At 45.3% G+C, this 19,881-nt stretch overlaps 1 protein-coding gene across 1 annotated transcript in view; it reads left to right on the top strand.

The window, feature by feature from the left end:
• Positions 1-5,456: 5,456 nt before the first annotated feature.
• The window catches only part of LOC144595631 (E3 SUMO-protein ligase RanBP2-like), a 61,540-nt gene continuing 47,115 nt past the window's right edge, over positions 5,457-19,881 (top strand). Inside the window, exons 1-3 of the mRNA XM_078403211.1 lie at positions 5,457-5,732; positions 6,271-6,338; positions 15,580-15,691. Coding sequence (XP_078259337.1) covers positions 5,658-5,732; positions 6,271-6,338; positions 15,580-15,691 — 255 coding nt within the window. The 5' untranslated portion in view covers positions 5,457-5,657. The remainder of the gene's footprint in view (positions 5,733-6,270; positions 6,339-15,579; positions 15,692-19,881) is intronic.

The following is a 19,881-nucleotide window of genomic DNA, read 5'->3' as shown; positions in this document are numbered from 1 at the left end:
ATTACAGGAGTGTGGGCAGGTGTGTGAGTGTGAGCCAGAGTAAGGCTGCAAGCCCGGGCAGGTGTGCTGGAGGGGGTAAAGGAGATGAAGGTTGGGAGGGGGTGGGGATAAAGCTGAGTCTGGGTCAGGAAGAACTGAGCAAATGATGAGCATACGAGTTAAACAAAATTGTGGGGTGGGGGGGGGTGGGAGAGGATTGCGAAGAGGAGGCACATTGGTAAAATTGCTACCATACAGCGCCAGAGACCCGGGTTCGATCCTGACTATGGGAGCTGTCTACTGAGTTTGCACGTTCTCCCTGTGAACGCGTGAGTTTTCTCCGGGTGCTCCGGTTTCATCCCACATTCTAAAGACGTGCAGGTTTGTAGGTTAATTGGCTTCTGTAAAATTGTCCCGAGTTTGTAGGATAGTGTTAGTGTACAGAGTGATCGCTAGTCGGCATGGGCTGAAGGGCCTGTTTCCGCACTATTACGAAAATCTAAAGCATGGAGGGGGGCGGGCTGGTGAAGGTACCTGTGGCATCCAGTGTGTGTGTGTGTGTGTGTGAGAGAGAAAGTTATTGTGTATGGGCCAAGGCACATGCCTGTGCCAACCAAAGTGTAAGCATTAACGTGGCAGGATCGGGTCTTGTACCCTAGGATCTTCGTATCACCAGCTGAAAGCCTCATTTTGATAGACCACAAAGTAGTGGTGTATGATGGCACATTTGAAACAATACACCCAAACAACTTCAACTCCACGATGCTATGTTCTCATTAATATTTCTCCAATCTCTGGGTTCAGCTTTGACCTTTTTGCAGTGGAGAATCATTGAATTAAATAACTTTCAATTTCTACTTTTTCAATTTCAATTTTAAAAGCCCCATTGTCTCATCTTTACCATGGACGTCTAATACCTTTACTCCATCCTCCACCAGGAAGGTCTTTTGGGACCCTCCTGTTCTTCCTTGAACCGACACCCAATCAGTTTCCCTCTACAAACATTCTCATCTGCCTGGTGGAACACCTTTTTTCACGTTAAAGATGCATCCATGGGCACTCACGTGGGCCCCAGCTACGCCTACCATTTTGTTGGTTATGTCAAACAATGTTTGTTCCATCTGTACGGTGGCACCATTCCCCAACTCTCTGCTACATCGACGACTAGATCGGGGCTGCCTCCTGCACCCGTGCAAAACTTGTTGATTTCATTAACTTTACCACTAACTTATATGCTGTTCTCAAATTCACTTGGACTATCTCTGACACACTTCTCCCCTCTCTTGATCTTTGTCTCCATCACAGGGACAGACTTTCGACTGATGTCTACTACAAACCTACTGACTCCCAGTTGCCCTGACCACACATCCTCTGCTCTACCTCTTGTACAGACACTATCCCCTACACTCAATTTCTCCGTCTCTGATTCCAAGATTAGGCATTCCATTCTAGGTTAACTGAGTTATTTTTCTTTAGTAAATGTCGTTTCCCCCTGCTGTCATAGATAGATAGATCCCTCTCCACTGTCCCATAATTCTTCTCTCGCTCCCTCTCTCCCCAGATGGAACAAGGATAGAATTCCTCTGGTCCTTGCCTTTCATGCCACCAGCCTCTACATCTTACACATCAACCTCTGACATATCTGTCACCTCCATCGTGATCCCACCGTCATATCTTTGCGTCTCCACCCCTTTCCGCCTTCCCCAAAGATCGCTACCTCCGCAACTGCTTGGTTCACTCATCCCTTCCTATACTTCAGTATGTCTACAGACAGGGATCACAGTACTTTATGTACTTTAACATCCTGATGCTGGATGGAACTTCCTAAACCATGCTGCGATGCATCCCGATAAGATTCATTCTATGGCGCCTCTGTAGCACAAGAATCTAAGTGCTTTAGTGTCTAGCACAAGTGTCTCCGCTCTTGCTCCCCCTCTCCCCATTCGTAACAAGGATAGAGCCTCCCTTGTCCTCACCTTCCACCCCATCAGCCGTCGCATTCAACAAATTATCCTCCAACATTTCCACCACCTCCAACGGGATCCCACGACTGACCACATCTTCCCATCTCCACCCCTTTCTGCATTCCGCAGAGACCATTCCCTCCGTAACTCCCTGGTCCACTCGTCCCATCCCACCGAAACCACCCCCTCCCCAGATACATTCCCCTGCAACCGCTGGAGATGCAACACTTGTCCCTTTACCTCCCCCCCTCAACTCCATCCAAGGACCCAAACAGTCTTTCCAGGTGAGGCAGAGGTTCACCTGCACCTCGACCAACCTTATCTATTGTATCCACTGTTCCAGATGTCAACTTCTCTACATCGGCGAGACCAAGCGCAGGGTCGGCGATCGTTTCGCTCAACACCGCCACTCAGTGCACCTTAACCAACCTGATCTCCCGGTGGCTGAGCACCTCAACTCCCCCTCCCATTCCTAATCTGATCTTTCTGTCCTGGGCCTCCTCCATTGTCAGAGTGAGGCCCAGCGCAAATTGGAGGAATAGCATTTCACATTTCGCTTGGGCAGTTTGCACCCCAGCGGTATGAACATTGACTTCTCTAACTTTAGATAGTTCCTCTGTCCCTCTTTCCCCTCCCCCTTCCCAGTTCTCCCACTGTCTTCCTGTCTCTTACTATATCCTATCTTTGTCCCGCCCCCTCCCCAGACATCAGTCTGAAGAAGGGTCTCGACCCGAAATGTCACCCATTCCTTTTCTCCAGAGATGTTGCCTGGCCCGCTGAGATACTCCAGCATTTTGTGTCTACCTTCGATTTAAACCATGATCTGCAGTTTTCTTTCCCCGCACTAGAATCTGAGTGCTTTCATGTACCTAGCACAAGAAACTTAATGGTTTAGTGTATCTAGGACAAGAAACAATGGTTTAGTGTATCTAGGCAAAGAAACTATGGTTCAGTGTCTAAGCACTGGAATCACCAACTATTCCACGTACAGTCAATGGAGGTTAAAAGGAATCTGAGGGGTACCTTTTTCACACAAAGAGTGGTGGGTGTATGGAACAAGCTGCCAGAGGAGGTAGACACAAAATGTTGAAGTAACTCAGCGGGACAGGCAGCATCTCTGGATAGAAGGAGTGGGTGACGTTACGGGTCAAGACCCTTCTTCAGACTAAGTGTCAGGGAAGAGAGTTACAGAGATAAGGAAGTGTAAGAGATCAAAAGAGATGCAGTTCAAGGAAAATGTAGAATAGACCAGTTAGCTAGAAGGTGACAAAAAAGCAGACAGATACAATGTAATCAGAGGGACAGTTAGACTGGTTGGAGAACTGGGAAGGGATGGAGAGGGGGAAAACATTCATACCACTGAGGTGCAAGCTACCCAAGCAAAATATGAGATGCTGTTCCTCCAATTTGTGCTGGGCCTCACTCTGACAATGGAGGAGGCCCGGGGCAGAAAGGTCAGTGTCCAGTTCAATTCATTTTACCAGAAAATGACACAAGAGAGGTTACACAAGGACAGAATGGCCAGTGTGGGAATGGTTCTGGTTGATTACTGCACAAACACCTCATGAGTGGTTATCTCAGCAGGCCTGGGAGGGGGAGTTAAAGAGTTTAGCAAACGGGAAATCAGGTAGGTTTAGGCAGATTGAGTGGTGTTAACTTCAGCGAAAACGATCGCCAATGTTCTATAGATTCAGGATCAGTTCCTGTGGATTGGAGGATAGCAAATGTTATCCCACTTTTTAAGAAAGGAGGGAGAGAGAAAACGGGTAATTATAGACCAGTTAGTCTGACATCAGTGGTGGGGAAGATGCTGGAGTCAATTATAAAAGACGAAATTGCTGAGCATTTGGATAGCAGTAACAGGGTCATTCCGAGTCAGCATGGATTTACGAAGGGGAAATCATGCTTGACAAATCTACTGGAATTTTTTGAGGATGTAACTAGGAAAATTGACAGGGGAGAGTCAGTGGATGTGGTGTACCTCGACTTTCAGAAAGCCTTCGACAAGGTCCCACATAGGAGATTAGTGGGCAAAATTAGAGCACATGGTATTGGGGGTAGGGTACTGACATGGATAGAAAATTGGTTGACAGACAGAAAGCAAAGAGTGGGGATAAATGGGTCCCTTTCGGAATGGCAGGCAGTGACCAGTGGGGTACCGCAAGGTTCGGTGCTGGGACCCCAGCTATTTACGATATACATTAATGACTTAGACGAAGGGATTAAAAGTACCATTAGCAAATTTGCAGATGATACTAAGCTGGGGGGTAGTGTGAATTGTGAGGAAGATGCAATAAGGCTGCAGGGTGACTTGGATAGGTTGTGTGAGTGGGCGGATACATGGCAGATGCAGTTTAATGTAGATAAGTGTGAGGTTATTCACTTTGGAAGTAAGAATAGAAAGGCAGATTATTATCTGAATGGTGTCAAGTTAGGAAGAGGGGATGTTCAACGAGATCTGGGTGTCCTAGTGCATCAGTCACTGAAAGGAAGCATGCAGGTACAGCAGGCAGTGAAGAAAGCCAATGGAATGTTGGCCTTCATAACAAGAGGAGTTGAGTATAGGAGCAAAGAGGTCCTTCTACAGTTGTACCGGGCCCTGGTGAGACCGCACCTGGAGTACTGTGTGCAGTTTTGGTCTCCAAATTTGAGGAAGGATATTCTTGCTATTGAGGGCGTGCAACGTAGGTTCACTAGGTTAATTCCCGGAATGGCGGGACTGTCGTATGTTGAAAGGCTGGAGCAATTAGGCTTGTATACACTGGAATTTAGAAGGATGAGGGGGGATCTTATTGAAACATATAAGATAATTAGGGGATTGGACACATTAGAGGCAGGAAACATGTTCCCAATGTTGGGGGAGTCCAGAACAAGGGGCCACAGTTTAAGAATAAGGGGTAGGCCATTTAGAACGGAGATGAGGAAGAACTTTTTCAGTCAGAGAGTGGTGAAGGTGTGGAATTCTCTGCCTCAGAAGGCAGTGGAGGCCAGTTCGTTGGATGCTTTCAAGAGAGAGCTGGATAGAGCTCTTAAGGATAGCGGAGTGAGGGGGTATGGGGAGAAGGCAGGAACGGGGTACTGATTGAGAGTGATCAGCCATGATCGCATTGAATGGCGGTGCTGGCTCGAAGGGCTGAATGGCCTACTCCTGCACCTATTGTCTATTGTCTATTGCCAAGGTAGAGATCACGTAAAAGGGTAGTGGGTGCATGGAACAAGCTGCCAGAGGAGGTAGTTGAGGCTGGGACTACCCCAGGTACATGGATAGGACAGGTTTGGAGGGATATGGACCAAACGTGGGCAGGTGGGACGAGTGTAGCTGGGACATTGTTGGCCGGTGTGGGCACGTTGGGCCGAAGGGCCTGTTTCCACTCTGTGAGTCACTGCGGTCCTGTTCGTGAAGCCTCGCGAGAGCTTTGAATGGAAGCCCCGCCACGGCGCTGACGTCAGGGCTCCTTATGACGTCAGCTTGGGAACGACGGGGGTCATCTGTGCGCACGCGCGGAGGGGCGGCAGACGGGACGAGCCGTTGGGTCTCGCGCTGATCGGCCGAACGGGCCCTCGCGATCGTGCGCGCTGCGAGGGCGGAGGGAAGAGGGAAGAGGGAAGAGGGAAGAGGAGGGGGCGGCGGCGGCGGCGCTGCTGCTGACGACTGGGCGGGCGGCCGACTGACCGGTGGATTACGTACGCGGCGCCCGAAGTTGCCCCGCAAACATGATACGCAGCAAGGAGGAGGTGGAGAAGTACATCGCCTCAGTGCAGGGCGCCAAGCCGCACTCGCCCCGCGAGGTGAGTGTCCGGGGAGCCGCCATCGGGCTGCCGCCCTTTCGCTCAGGCAGCAGCGGCGGGGCAGCGGCAGCGGGCAATGCTGACTCTGGCTGAGGCGGGGACTGGTGGGCCTTGCCAGGCTGGGGCTCCCAGGCCGGAGCTGGGCCGTGCTTTCAGCACCACGCTTTCATTAAACTGCAATAGGCAGTGTGGTAATTAGGTTAGACGTCGGATTTACTGTAGGTCAGAGCAGTACTGAAGGCTACGACTGTATCAGTGTTTTTGTATGATTATGGACTTTTTTAAACAGTAGTGATTTACTTCCAAGTATAGTTAGTTTCGATTTGTTTCCCCAAGACTTCCTTATTCCCAGAACTGTTTTACCTTTATATACTTGAACTACTTGGCTGCAGTACATCTACTTTTAGGGCTTAATTTGCAGTGCATTATGTGTGCAATTTAATTTTTTGTTGAGATGTTTTGTGACCAGAACTTTGGATGAATGGATTCTTATATATAAAAAAAACATTTGGCTGAAATTTATTTTACTTTGCTTTAGAAATCACTCAAAGGATTTTTGTTTGCAAAACTCTACTACGAAGCCAAAGAATATGAACTTGCAAAGAGGTAAAGTATTTCTCATCTTTTACAGTCCACTTTTCATTGGGAAAGTCCTAATGACTCGTAAAATTGTCATGTTGCACAGAAGACTATTTAGCTTAATGTTAATGTCAGCCCAAACAGGCTATGATACCTGCTGTATTGATCCATCAAAGCCCTTACAGACACTTTTAAAACGTATTTGAGTGTTTCAGTGATTTGTTTGATAGCCTGGTTTACTGGTTATTAACCATGAAGGAGAAATCACAAATATATATTCTGCCATTATCTGGCTTCAACATCCAAGTGTTAAATTATCACTTTGGCTCTACAGAGACCAGCCTGACTGTCCCTCTGTTTGCTTTGATGTTACCTTCTAGCTAACAGTGATTGTTCTTTAGGTAGGAAAATAACTGCAGATGCTGGTACAAATCGAAGGTATCACAAAATGCTGGAGTAACTCAACAGGTCAGGCAGCATCTAGGAGAGAAGGAATGGGTGACATTTTGTGTCGAGACCCTTCTTCAGACTGATGTCAGGGGGGCGGGACAAAGAAAGGATATAGGTGGAGACAGGAAGACAGTGGGAGAACTGGGAAGGGGGAGGGGAAGAGAGGGACAGAGGAACTATCTAAAGTTAGAGAAGTCAATGTTCATACCGCTTGGCTGTAAGCTGCCCAGGCAAAATATGAGGTGCTGTTCCTCCAATTTCCGGTGGGCCTCACTATGGCAATGGAGGAGGCCCATGATAGAAAGGTCAGACTGGGAGTGGGAGGAGGGGTTGAAGTGCTCAGCCACCGGGAGATCAGGTTGGTTAAGGCGGACTGAGCGAAGGTTTTGAGGGAAACAATCGCGGAGCCTCCGTTTAGTCTCGCCGATGTAGAGAAGTTGACACCTGGAGCAGCAGATACAATAGATGAGGTTGTAGGAGGTGCAGGGGAACCTCTGTCTCCCCTGAAAAGACTGTTTGGGTCCTTGGATGGAGTCGAGGGGGGAGGTAAAGGGACAGGTGTTGCATCTCCTGCAGTTGCTGGGGAAAGTGCCTGACCTGCTGAGTTACTCCAGCATTTTGTGATACCTTCGATTTGTACCAGCATCTGCAGTTATTTTCCTACACTAACTTCCTTGCTGCTAGTCGGAACCCATCATTCAGTCCCGTGTGCCCGTACGGCAAATCATGGCTCATAGACAGATAGGTATTTGTCCATTCTACTTGGGCCATGGTTAGGACCGTCAGCATAACGAGCAACATTCGTGTCATTCTTGCATCCAATCTTCTTGCAGTCGGAGAGATTTATCGAACGCGGGTGGTTTTCAACCTTCACTGCTGTCGGTGTAGTCAGCAGCACCTGGTATGGTCTGTCCCAACGGGGGTCGAGCTTCTTGCGATCCCGGTTTCTTATATGTACGTAGTTCCCTGGTTGGATTATTTTGATCTGGTCACTGTCAGGTAGCGGCCTCTGGGACTCCTTTACCTGTAGATGTAATGCTGACAAAATATGGATAAGCCGCTGAGCATAGGTTATCATTTCACCATTTAATGCGCGTAAATCTAAGGTTCCTGCATAGGTGATGCTTGCTCCCCAGGGGCTTAGTAGAGGTTTACCGTAGATAATTTCTGCCGGGGATAGCTTTGTAGCACTGGGGTGTTACCCTCATTTCAAATAATGCTAAGGGTAATACTTTAATCCACGTCTGTCCCATTTCTCCCATTAGCTTGGTAATCTTGTTTTTCAACACCCCATTGGCTCTTTCCACCATCCCGGATGCCTGTGGGTGGTGTACACAGTGAAATTGCTGTCGGATATTAAAATGTGCACATGGTTCCTTATTAATAGTGGTAATAAAATGGGGACCATTGTCCGAGCTTATGACAGTAGGTAGGCCGAACCTGGGAATAACCTCTTAACAACAATGTTACTGTAGTTTCAGCAGTATTATTAGTGGTTGGTAGAGCTTCAATCCACCTGCTAAATAAATCTAAAATCACTAAGCAATATTTATAGAAATGGGCCCTTGGCATTTCAATGAAATCAATCTGTATGCATTCAAATGGTCATGATGGCATTGGTGTTACCCCTGAGGGTACCTTAATTGGTTTGTCTGGATTACTTTGTTGGCAAATTTTACATTCAGACGCCTGGTTCAGAGCCTGTTGCCGAATTTTCGGGTGCCACCACATTTCCTTCGTCATCCTAATAATTCCCTCCTTACCAGCATGGGTAAGGGAGTGAGTATATGTTAGTAAGGCAGGTAAAAATGCATCAGGTACACAAACTTGTCCGAGAGGGCGGCACGGTAGCGCAGCGGTAGAGTTGCCGCTTTACAGCGAATGCAGTGCCTGAGACTCAGGTTCGATCCTGACTACGGGTGCTGTACTGTAAGGAGTTTGTACGTTCTCCCCGTGACCTGCGTGGGTTTTCTCCGAGATCTTCGGTTTCCTCCCACACTCCAAAGACGTACAGGTATGTAGGTTAATTGACTGGGTAAATGTAAAAATTGTCCCTAGTGTGAATAGGATAGTGTTAATGTGCGGGGATCACTGGGCAGTGCGGACTTGGTGGGCCGAAAAGGCCTGTTTCCGCGCTGTATCTAAAATATGAAAAATAGGGGTGAGCCAGAATCCCGTGGTGGAATCAATGACACAGCCTTCTCGTTTCATAGTTGTTTTTGGCCATCAGAGGCGTCCTTCTGTAAGATACCTCCCCCATGTCTGGCAAGACTGTTCTGGTTGCTAGGACTGCGTTACCCTGCGGCACTGGTGAGGGAGAACTGAGTGGCATTTCTAGCAATCCGATCGGCGCATTGCCTTTAGAAATTGGGTCGTCTTTTCTCGTGTGAGCTTTACATTTGACGATGGCGAGTTGGAGCTTGAGAGCAGATAAAAGGTTACTAACATAGACTGCGTTTTTAATAGTTGTACCAGCAGAGGTGAAAAAGCCTCGATGTTGCTATAATGCACCAAAGTTGTGTGCTACTCTGAAAGCATAGCGAGAGTCAGTGTAAATGTTAATGCACCTATCTTGTGCCAAAATGCAGGCTCTGGTGAGGGCGAACTGTTCTGCCTGCTGAGCAGACACAGAGTTTTGGAATCGTCCTTCCTCCAACACTGTTGTAGTTTGGCTAAGAACGGAGTAGCCGGAAGCTCGCTGGCCCGTTTCAGGGATTATGGAAGAGCCGTCCACAAACCAGGTTGACTGCATTTTTCAGAGGAACATCCGAGAAATCCTCCCTCGGGTTGATCAGAATTGCATTGGCTTGGGCACAGTCATGTGGAGGATCAGTACATGGTTCGGGTGGCTGTGTCAGAAATGCTAAAGGATTAATCGTAGAGCAGTGCTGAAATGTCAAATTGGGGTTATTCAAAAGAGTTAATTAATAACGGCCCAATCATGCCTGTGTCAGGTATTTGGTTTGTCCCGCATTCATTAATGCTGCAACACAATGAGTCGTGAAGATAATTACTGGTTGATGCGTGGTAATGTTTGCTGCAGCAACAGCAGCATCGTGGATACCAGGCAAGATTTGCGTGCACAGTGGGTATCCGTGTTTCCGGCACCATCAGCCCAAAACGCGGTTACTGCATGTCTCATTTGGGTTATGTCGTTGTCTGACCAGTTTGTTTGTTTTAATCATTGCCTGCACCTTGAGTGGGAGACAGCTCATAAATATAGCATTAAAAGCTGGGGACCTGTTTCCAGTGTTATACACCGGTCCCCTGCATGGGTTCCACAGGTACTAGTGAAGCGATCTTAATACGACTGGGGGTCTTCTTTTGGACTGGGCTTACAATCGAGGACCACCGACATGTTAATTGGTTTTTTTGTTAACCATTCAAATAGGTTAGCCATCATAAAGTTTATACAACCTGCCTGGTCTGCATGCCATTGTGCTGCCTTTAGTGCCTGCCATGTCTGATGTTCCATTGTATTCTTCCACTTCTGTTGTTCGGCTGGTGACAGAAGCGACATAGTCATCGACCAAATATCACGGTCCTTAGCCTGATAATATTTTACCGTACTGCGGAGGTAGTCTACAAGGTCCTGAGGGGTCTTGTGGCAATTTGGGGCTTTATCTCGTATCATACACTGTTCATGTGGTTTCCAGAGTCCGTACATCTGCATGGTATCTTCCTGATTGTCTTGTCCTGCCCTAGGGTTTGTCACAGCTCTCATAGGGAGGTTCTGCACAGCCCTTTTTCTAGGTTTGGTTCTTACTCCCCGATTGATCCCTCTGGGTCAATCACTAAGTTTTGTGCACTTTCTATTACCTTGCTCATTTCCTCCTCTGGTTCCTCCCATCTGAGTGTTTTTTGCCCTGCTCCAAATTCTGGGGAGCTTCATGGCGGCGGAACGTCGGGGTATATGGGTGTTACCACCGGAGCTGCTACAGGCAAGGGTGCCATCGCTGCCGGTGGGGCATAGGGAGGTGGGCGCCTCCCGGGATCATCTGAATCCTCATCTTCACTATCAAACAGCGTCGCTGTGCCAGACATAGGGTCTCCTCCGGGGGACTTTCCAGTACTATTTTTCTTATAATTAATAACCATCACTTGTGTTTTACCTCCCGCCTGTCCCTTAGTTCTTTTCTCTTGTTCCTCTGCCCACTGGCATTCCAGCTGCAACACTTTCCATCCTTAATTCTGTTTTTCCATTTCTTTCCTGCGTCTCTTTCCCATATCAACATCTCTGCTTTTTTAATGGTCTCGACATTCCAAGTTCCTCCTCCTGGCCAGGATTCATCATCTTAGGCGGCACGGTAGCGCAGCGGTAGAGTTGCTGCTTTACAGCGAATGCAGCACCGGAGACTCGGGTTCGATCCTGACTACGGGTGCTGCACTGTAAGCACTGACAACGGGTGCTACACGTTCTCCCCGTGACCTGCGTGGGTTTTCTCCGAGATCTTCGGTTTCCTCCCACACTCCAAAGACGTACAGGTATGTAGGTTAATTGGCTGGGTAAATGTAAAAATTGTCCCTAGTGGGTGTAGGATAGTGTTAATGTGCGGGGATCGTTGGGCGGCACGGACTTGGAGGGCCGAAAAGGCCTGTTTCCGGCTGTATATATATGATATGATATGATATCTAAACTTTTTAATAACTTAACACTCTATAATCGTTATTACTTTTAGGATTCAAATTACACATATGTTGTACAGGCGTTTCCCCCGTCACTTTTGTCCAAATTGTTACCCATTATTGCAGTGTCTTTTAGCACTTACTTAATTTTGCACGACAGACTTTTTACCTGCGGAGCCGATCTGTTACCATCCTTCTGACGGTCTATAACCCTTGTCGGCTTTTTAACTCTATTATCCAATTGCCGACTACTTAGTAGCAAAAACCTCTTAATTTACGTCAAACCTTTTTAGCTTGCTTTATCCATTTGCTGACTACTTACTCGGTAGCAAAAACCTCTTAATTTACAACAAACATTTTTAGCTTGCTCTATCCAATTGCTGACTACATAGTAGCATAAACCTTCACAATGGGTCTTACCTTAGTTGTCTGCATTAAGGATCTCGGCAGGAACCAGATCAACCTCTGACGGGGGGCCACATATGTTCCCTGGAGCTTCTTCGGGAGGTCAGTCTCAAAGGGTCTGACTAGAGCTCAGTTTTCTCCCCGTCTGGTCAAGGTCACTCTGCAGCCTCTTACTCAGTTGTTGGTTGACAGTTCCAGCGAGATCCTGCCGACTATGCCAATGTTAAAGTTCGCTTCTTCTTAAAACAGACAACACACAATGGGTTAGGTAAACCAACACAAGCTTTACTATATCAGCTGGCGGCAATGTCAGGACCGCAGCAAGGATATCACTATACTTGTCTGCCCCGAGTGCCCACTCCAAAGAACAACGACTAGACCGGATGTTTTATGCTCTATAGATCAAAAAGACACATTCCTAAAGGCATTAGTCCTGGTTCCAATATGCTGTAGTCAGCATCTTCCCGACAGAGATACAATGAAAAATGGTTTTCTATGTGCTCTTCTGGCAATGAATACAGTCATATTGCACATGAGTATAATAGGTAGTGAAAAAGAATAAGTAAACCAAGTGAAGAATATAGTGTGTAGGAAGGAAGTGCAGATGCAGGTTTGCACTGAAGATAGACACAAAATGTTGGTGTGACTCAGCAGGACGGGCAGCATCTCTGGAGAGAAGGAATGGGTGACGTTTTGGGTTGAGACATCTGAAGAAGGGTTGAGACCCAAAACATCACCCATTCCATGTCTCAAGAGATGCTGCCTCGCCTGCTGAGTTACTCCGAACATTTTGTGGCTTGTCGAAGAAATAGCATTGCAGCTTCAGAGAAAGTGCAGAAGGAAAAATAATATGTGGCGCAATGAGGTAGATTGGGACTTGGGGAATTCAATCTTAACATGCAAAAGCTCCATTCAAAAGTTAATAACAGTATTGAGGAGACTGTTCTTGAATCTGGTGTTACATGCTTCTACCCAATAGGAAAGGGGAGAACAAAGTATGACTGGGAGTGGTCCTTGATTGTGTTGGCTGCAGTAACAACACTGCGGCACAGTGGTAGAGTGTACGAGTGATCGTTGGTCAATACGGATTCAGTGCGCCGAAGTGAACACGATCACATGGGCCAGAAGGGCAGTGTTAAATGAGCTGTTCTTCGATCGATTGATTTTAGTTCTTGATTTTTAACTAGTATTTTCGTGAATGTGGTGCCATACATTATTGTCATTGTTAGTTTGCAACAATTGTCCAGGCACATGCAAAGGAACGTCAACAAAATGCTTTAACGAAGCCATTTTGCAAAAGAAATGCAACATATCCAAAATTTGGATAAGGGGTAGCATCTCGGGTAAATAAAAAATGCTATTTGCTGTTCTGCTATAATTTCTAGTGATGTCAAGGGCATTCTTGGGGCACAGTGGCTCATCGATAGAGTTGCTGCCCGACAACACCAGAGACCTGGGTTATCATATCATATATATACAGCCGGAAACAGGCCTTTTCGGCCCTCCAAGTCCGTGCCGCCCAGTGATCCCCGTACATTAACACTATCCTACACCCACTAGGGACAATTTTTACATTTACCCAGCCAATTAACCTACTTCAATCCTGACTATGGGTGCTGCCAGTACATTCTCTCTGTGACTGCCTGGGTTTTCTCCGGGTCCTCCCGATTTCCTCCCACACTCCAAAGACATATAGGTTTGGTTTGTAGGTTAATTGGCTTCTGTAAAATTGTAAATTGCCCTGAGTGTGTAGGATAATGCCAGTGTTGGTTGGTGTGGATTCGGTCGGCTGAAGGGCCTGTTTCCGCTCTGTCTAAAGTAAAGTCTAAAGTCAATTTCAGCAAAGTAAATTATAAATATGCCCTCCATTTCATTGGACAGAATTATTATAAAGTTAAAATGCAGATGGCCTAATTGAATTTTGGAACAAGCTCAAAGAGTTGAGGAGATTATATTCTAATGATAGACACAAAAAGCTAGAGTAACTCAGTGGGTCAGACAGCATACCTGGAGAAAAGTAATAGGTGACGTTTTGGGTCGAGGCCCCTTTTCCGACACTCTGGGGAAAGGGAAACGAGAGATATAGATTGTGATGTAGAGAGAAATAGAACAAATGAATGAAAGATATGCAGAAAAGTAACGATGATAAAGGAAACGGGCCATTGTAGCTGTGTGTTAGATGAAAACGAGTAACAGACAATGAGACTCAACAAGACGACTTTGAAGCTGGTACAACTTGACTGGGGGAGGGATGGAGGGAATGCAAGAGTTACTTGAAGTTAGAGAAATCAATATTCATACCACTGGGTTGTAAGAAAATAACTGCAGATGCTGGTACAAATTGAAGGTATTTATTCACAAAATGCTGGAGTTACTCAGCAGGTCAGGCAGTATCTCAGGAGAGAAGGAATGGGTGACGTTTCGGGTCGAGACCCTTCTTCAGACTGATGTCAGGGGGCGGGACAAAGGAAGGATATAGGTGGAGACAGGAAGATAGAGGGAGAACTGGGAAGGGGGAGGGGAAGAGAGGGACAGAGGAACTATCTAAAGTTGGAGAAGTCAATGTTCATACCGCTGGGCTGCAAGCTGCCCAAGCGAAATATGAGGTGCTGTTCCTCCAATTTCCGGTGGGCATCACTATGGCACTGCAGGAGGCCCATGACAGAAAGGTCAGACTGGGAATGGGAGGGGGAGTTGAAGTGCTCAGCCACCGAGATTCCACTGTCCTTCTCTTCCCCTCCCCCTTCCCAGTTCTCCCTCTATCTTCCTGTCTCCACCTATATCCTTCCTTTGTCCCGCCCCCCTGATATCAGTCTGAAGAAGACATTTTCGCCACTTCCAATGGGATCCCACTACTAGCCACATCTTCCCATCTCCACGCCTTTCTGCTTTTTGCAGAGACCGTTCCCTCTGCAACTCCCTGGTCAACTCGTCCCTTCCCACCCAAACCACCCCCTCCCCAGCTACTTTCCCTAGCAACCGTAAGAGATGCAACACCTGTCCCTTTAACTCCCCCCTCGACTCCATCTAAGGACTCCGTCAGTCTTTTCACGTGAGGCAGAGGTTCACTTGCACCTCCTCCAACCTCATCTACTGTATCCGTTGCTCCAGGTGTGGACTCCTATATATCGGCGGGACGAAGCCCAGCCTCGGCTATCTTTTCGCTGAACACCTCCACTTGGTTCGCCTAAACACCTGATATCCCGGTTGCTCAACACTTTAACTCCCATTCCCACACTGACCTTTCTGTCCTGGACCTCGATTGTCAGCACAAATTGGAGGAACAGCACCTCATATTTTGCTTGGGTAGCTTGCACCCCAGTGGTATGAACATTGACTTCTCTAACTTCAAGCAGCCCTTGCTTTCCCTCTCTCATCCCTCCCCCTTTCCAGTTCTCCTACCAGGCTTACTGTCTCGGACTACGTTTTATCTCTGTACTCTGCACTCCCCTGACATTAGTCTGAAGAAGGGTCTCGACCCGAAATGTCACCCACTCCTTCTCTCCAGAGATGCTCCCGCAGAGTTACACCAGCATTTTGTCTACCTTCGATTTAAACCAGCATCTGCAGTTCTTTCCTGCACCATTTACAAGTTATGTTTGCTGCTTTCCCTTCGCAAGAGCTGTCCAATTAGTCCCACACCCCTGCTCTTTGTGTCTCGGCCTATTGTTTTACAATTGTACATGTACTTCAGTTTTTATATCTACTTTGGAATTTTAAATTGTAGATTATTATCTTCATGATTGCTCAGTTTAATAAATAATTTGTTTCCAAAATGTTCCTGCAGGCAGGTATCGGCATACATAAAAGAACAGGAAAGGGATCCAAAAGCACACAAGCTTCTTGGTCAGATTTATGAATCTGAAGGTGACATTGAAAAAGCCATTGGTTGTTATAAGGTATGGTTTAATATGCAAATAGTCAATGTATTCATTTGTTTGTTAGTTGTTAGAAATATAAAAACGAGTCATTGGTTGATTACCCCTTAACTGTAGATGTTAATTGTGGGAATGTTCTTGGCAAGTGACCTGGGAATTTTAAACATCAGTTTAATAGTTTGCCTTATTGTACAATTTTTCAGTCGGTATTAATAATTCATAAAATAAATACTGTGTTTATAGCTGGTCAAAAATCATCCACTGGTGAATAGGGCCATTGATCATGTTTTTGATTGCATAAATAGACTAAGTATTTAAAAGGCAGTGGCACCCAAATATATCCTGTTATATTTTTGTCTTTAATATCTAAGACTTGGGATTAACTGTCTTCATATGACCAAATCATTGCTGTATATGTATAGTTTGTCCTATGTGGTACGCTACAGGCATGGCAAGGGTAAAAAGGATTCCATTTCATTGGATGCTGGCACCATTTTTAGGAAAGAAAGGAACAGGACTATTGGAATGCACATATTAACCAGTGTTGGCAGAAAGGATAGTACAAAGCCTAGTAAGGGAATATAACCAGAGAAGTTGTTATTAATAGTACAAGTACAAATGTAAGGCAAGAAAGTAGTTGAGTCAAAAATTGTACTGGCAATGGGAAAACTGAAATTAAAATAATTCATATTTGAGAAGTGGGCAAGTAAAACATGAGAAATGCAGGTTGGGATTCATAGCACAAGTAACAATTGTGTGTAGGAATGAATTGCAGTCAAATTCATCTTGAAGGATTTGATTTGTAGGTCTTTAGCTAAACATGGCCACAAGATAGTTATAACTGGCAGCTGAAAGTACCAGGTGTAGAGTTAAAGGAAAAATAACAACATGTAATTATTCGCCGTGATGTTTGAGGATGGGGAAATAGAGAGGTAAGTAGCCATGGAGACAGAATTAAGGACGAGTAGAATTAAAGATTCTCTGAAAATTACGCATAGGGCTTTTGGTTGCAGGCCATATTTGATAGGAATAAGTGATAAGCTAGTGTTGGGTTGAATAGAAACAAATTGAGCATATTTTAGTGCTGGATGGAAATTGTGCAAAACAGCAAGCAAGATTCCAGATTTAAATATACATTCAGTGAGACAAAATGTTTGTGGTAACTGGATAACCTAGTGAATAATGGTGTTCAAAAATTAGATTAATGTAATTCAGAACCAATTATTGCCTCAAAACGGTGGCAATGAAACTTGCCAATAAAACTGAAGATGGTTGGCACAGCATAAAACTAACACAAAATACTTTTTTTTTAAAAGCACATCGTGAGAAACTGACACAGACAAATATGACAAGATGACAAAAGAGGAATTTAAAGGGGTATCTGTTTTTTGCAATTATTAGGAAGTTATAAGAATTGTGGGTGCTTTCAAAAGCTGAATATTATGATATTCTAAATGAAAGTAACATGATGCAAGTTGGGATTTATGATGATATTATAAATAAAACAACAGTGAATTTATTCCTAAACTAACTCTACAAGATCTCAAATGTCCTGCTACATGTCCAAAGTTTCAACATGAATATTGGCATTTGGCTGCTGTTCTCTCTGCATTCCAATGCTCTTGGTCTCAGAAACATAGAAAATAGGTGCAGGAGGAGGCTATATGGCCCTCAAGCCTGCACCGCCATTCGTTATGATCATGGCTGATCATCCACACTCAGTAACCTGTGCCTGCCTTAACATATAACATATAACATATAACAACTACAGCATGGAAACAGGCCTGTCCGGCCCTACCAGTCCACGCCGACCATTCTCCCTGACCTAGTCTCATCTACCTGCACTCAGACCATAACCCTCCAATCCCCTCCTATCCATATACCTATCCAATTTACTCTTAAATAATAAAATCGAGCCAGCCTCCACCACTTCCACCGGAAGCCCATTCCATACAGCCACAACCCTCTGAGTAAAGAAGTTCCCCCTCATGTTACCCCTAAACCTTTGTCCCTCAATTCTGAAGCTATGTCCCCTTGTTGGAATCTTCCCCACTCTCAAAGGGAAAAGCCTACCCACGTCAACTCTGTCCGTCCCTCTCATAATTTTAAAAACCTCTATCAAGTCCCCCCTCAACCTTCTACGCTCCAAAGAATAAAGACCCAACCTGTTCAACCTCTCTCTGTAGCCTAAGTGCTGAAACCCAGGCAACATTCTAGTAAATCTCCTCTGCACCCTCTCCATTTTGTCGACATCCTTCCTATAATTTGGCGACCAGAACTGCACACCATACTCCAGATTCGGCCTCACCAATGCCCTGTACAATTTCAACATTACATCCCAACTTCTATACTCGATGCTCTGATTTATAAAGGCAAGCATACCAAACGCCTTCTTCACCACCCTATCCACATGAGATTCCACCTTCAGGGAACAATGCACAGTTATTCCCAGATCCCTCTGTTCCACTGCATTCCTCAATTCCCTACCATTTACCCTGTACGTCCTATTTTGATTTGTCCTACCAAAATGCAGCACCTCTACTTATCAGCATTAAACTCCATCTGCCATCTTTCAGCCCACCCTTCCAAAAGGCCCAAGTCTCTCTGTAGACTTTGAAAATCTACCTCACTATCAACTACTCCACCTATCTTAGTATCATCTGCATATTTACTAATCCAATTTGCCACACCATCATCCAGATCATTAATGTAAATGACAAACAACAGTGGACCCAACACAGATCCTTGGGGCACTCCACTAGACACTGGCCTCCAACCTGACATACAATTGTCAACCGTTACCCTCTGGTATCTCCCATTCAGCCATTGTTGAATCCATCTTGCAACCTCACTATTAATACCCAACGATTTAACCTTCTTAATCAACCTTCCATGTGGAACCTTGTCAAATGCCTTACTGAAGTCCATATAGACAACATCCACAGCCTTGCCCTTATCAATTTCCCTGGTAACCTCTTCAAAAAATTCAAGAAGATTAGTCAAACATGACCTTCCAGGCACAAATCCATGTTGACTGTTTCTAATCAGGCCTTGATTATCCAAATAATTATATATATTGTCCCTAAGTATCTTTTCCATTAATTTTCCCACCACAGACGTCAAACTAATAGGTCTATAATTGCTAGGTTTACTTTTAGAACCTTTTTTAAACAAAGGCACAACATGCGCAATGCGCCAATCTTCCGGCACCATCCCTGTTTCTAATGACGTTTGAAATATTTCCGTCATAGCCCCTGCTATTTCTGCACTAACTTCCCTCAATGTCCTAGGGAATATCCTATCAGGACCTGGAGACTTATCCACTTTTATATTCTTCAAAAGTGTCCGTACCTCCTCTTCTTTAATCCTCCTAATTTCCATCACTACTCTACTTGTTTCGCTTACCTCACATAATTCAATATCCTTCTCCTCGGTAAATACCGAAGAAAAGAAATTGTTTAATATCTCCCCCATTTCTTCCGGCTCAGCACATAGCTGTCCACTCTGACTCTCTAATGGACCAATTTTATCCCTCACTATCCTTTTGCTATTGACATATCTGTAGAACCCCTTGGGGTTTACTTTTACATTACTTGCCAAAGCAGCCTCATATCTTTTTTTCGCTTTTCTAATTTCCTTTTTAAGATTCCTTTTACATTCTTTATATTCCTCAAGAACCTCATTTACTCCCTGCCGCTTATATTTATTGTATATCTCCCTCTTTTTCCGAACCAAGTGTCCAATTTCCCTGGAAAACCACGGCTCTTTCAAATTATTATTCTTTCCTTTCCACCGAACAGGGACATAAAGACTCTGTACTCTCAAAATTTCACCTTTAAATATCCTCCATTTCTCTATTATATCCTTTTCATAAAACAACAATTTCCATTTCACTCCTTTTAAATCCTTTCTCATCTCCTCAAAATTAGCCTTTCTCCAATCCAAAATCTCAACCCTTGGTCCAGATTTGACCTTCTCCATAATGATATTGAAACTAATGGCATTATGATCACTAGACCCAAAGTGCTCCTCAACACATACCTCCGTCACCTGACCCATCTCATTTCCTAACAGGAGGTCCAACACTGCCCCTTCTCTGGTAGGCACCTCTACGTATTGCTGCAAAAAACTATCCTGCACACATTTTACAAACTCCAAACCATCCAGCCCTTTAACAGAATGTGATTCCCAGTCTATATACGGAAAATTGA

Source organism: Rhinoraja longicauda, chromosome 7 (assembly GCF_053455715.1).
Source record: "Rhinoraja longicauda isolate Sanriku21f chromosome 7, sRhiLon1.1, whole genome shotgun sequence".
Lineage (NCBI taxonomy): Eukaryota > Metazoa > Chordata > Chondrichthyes > Rajiformes > Arhynchobatidae > Rhinoraja > Rhinoraja longicauda.
This window is presented reverse-complemented; position numbering and strand designations above follow the sequence as displayed.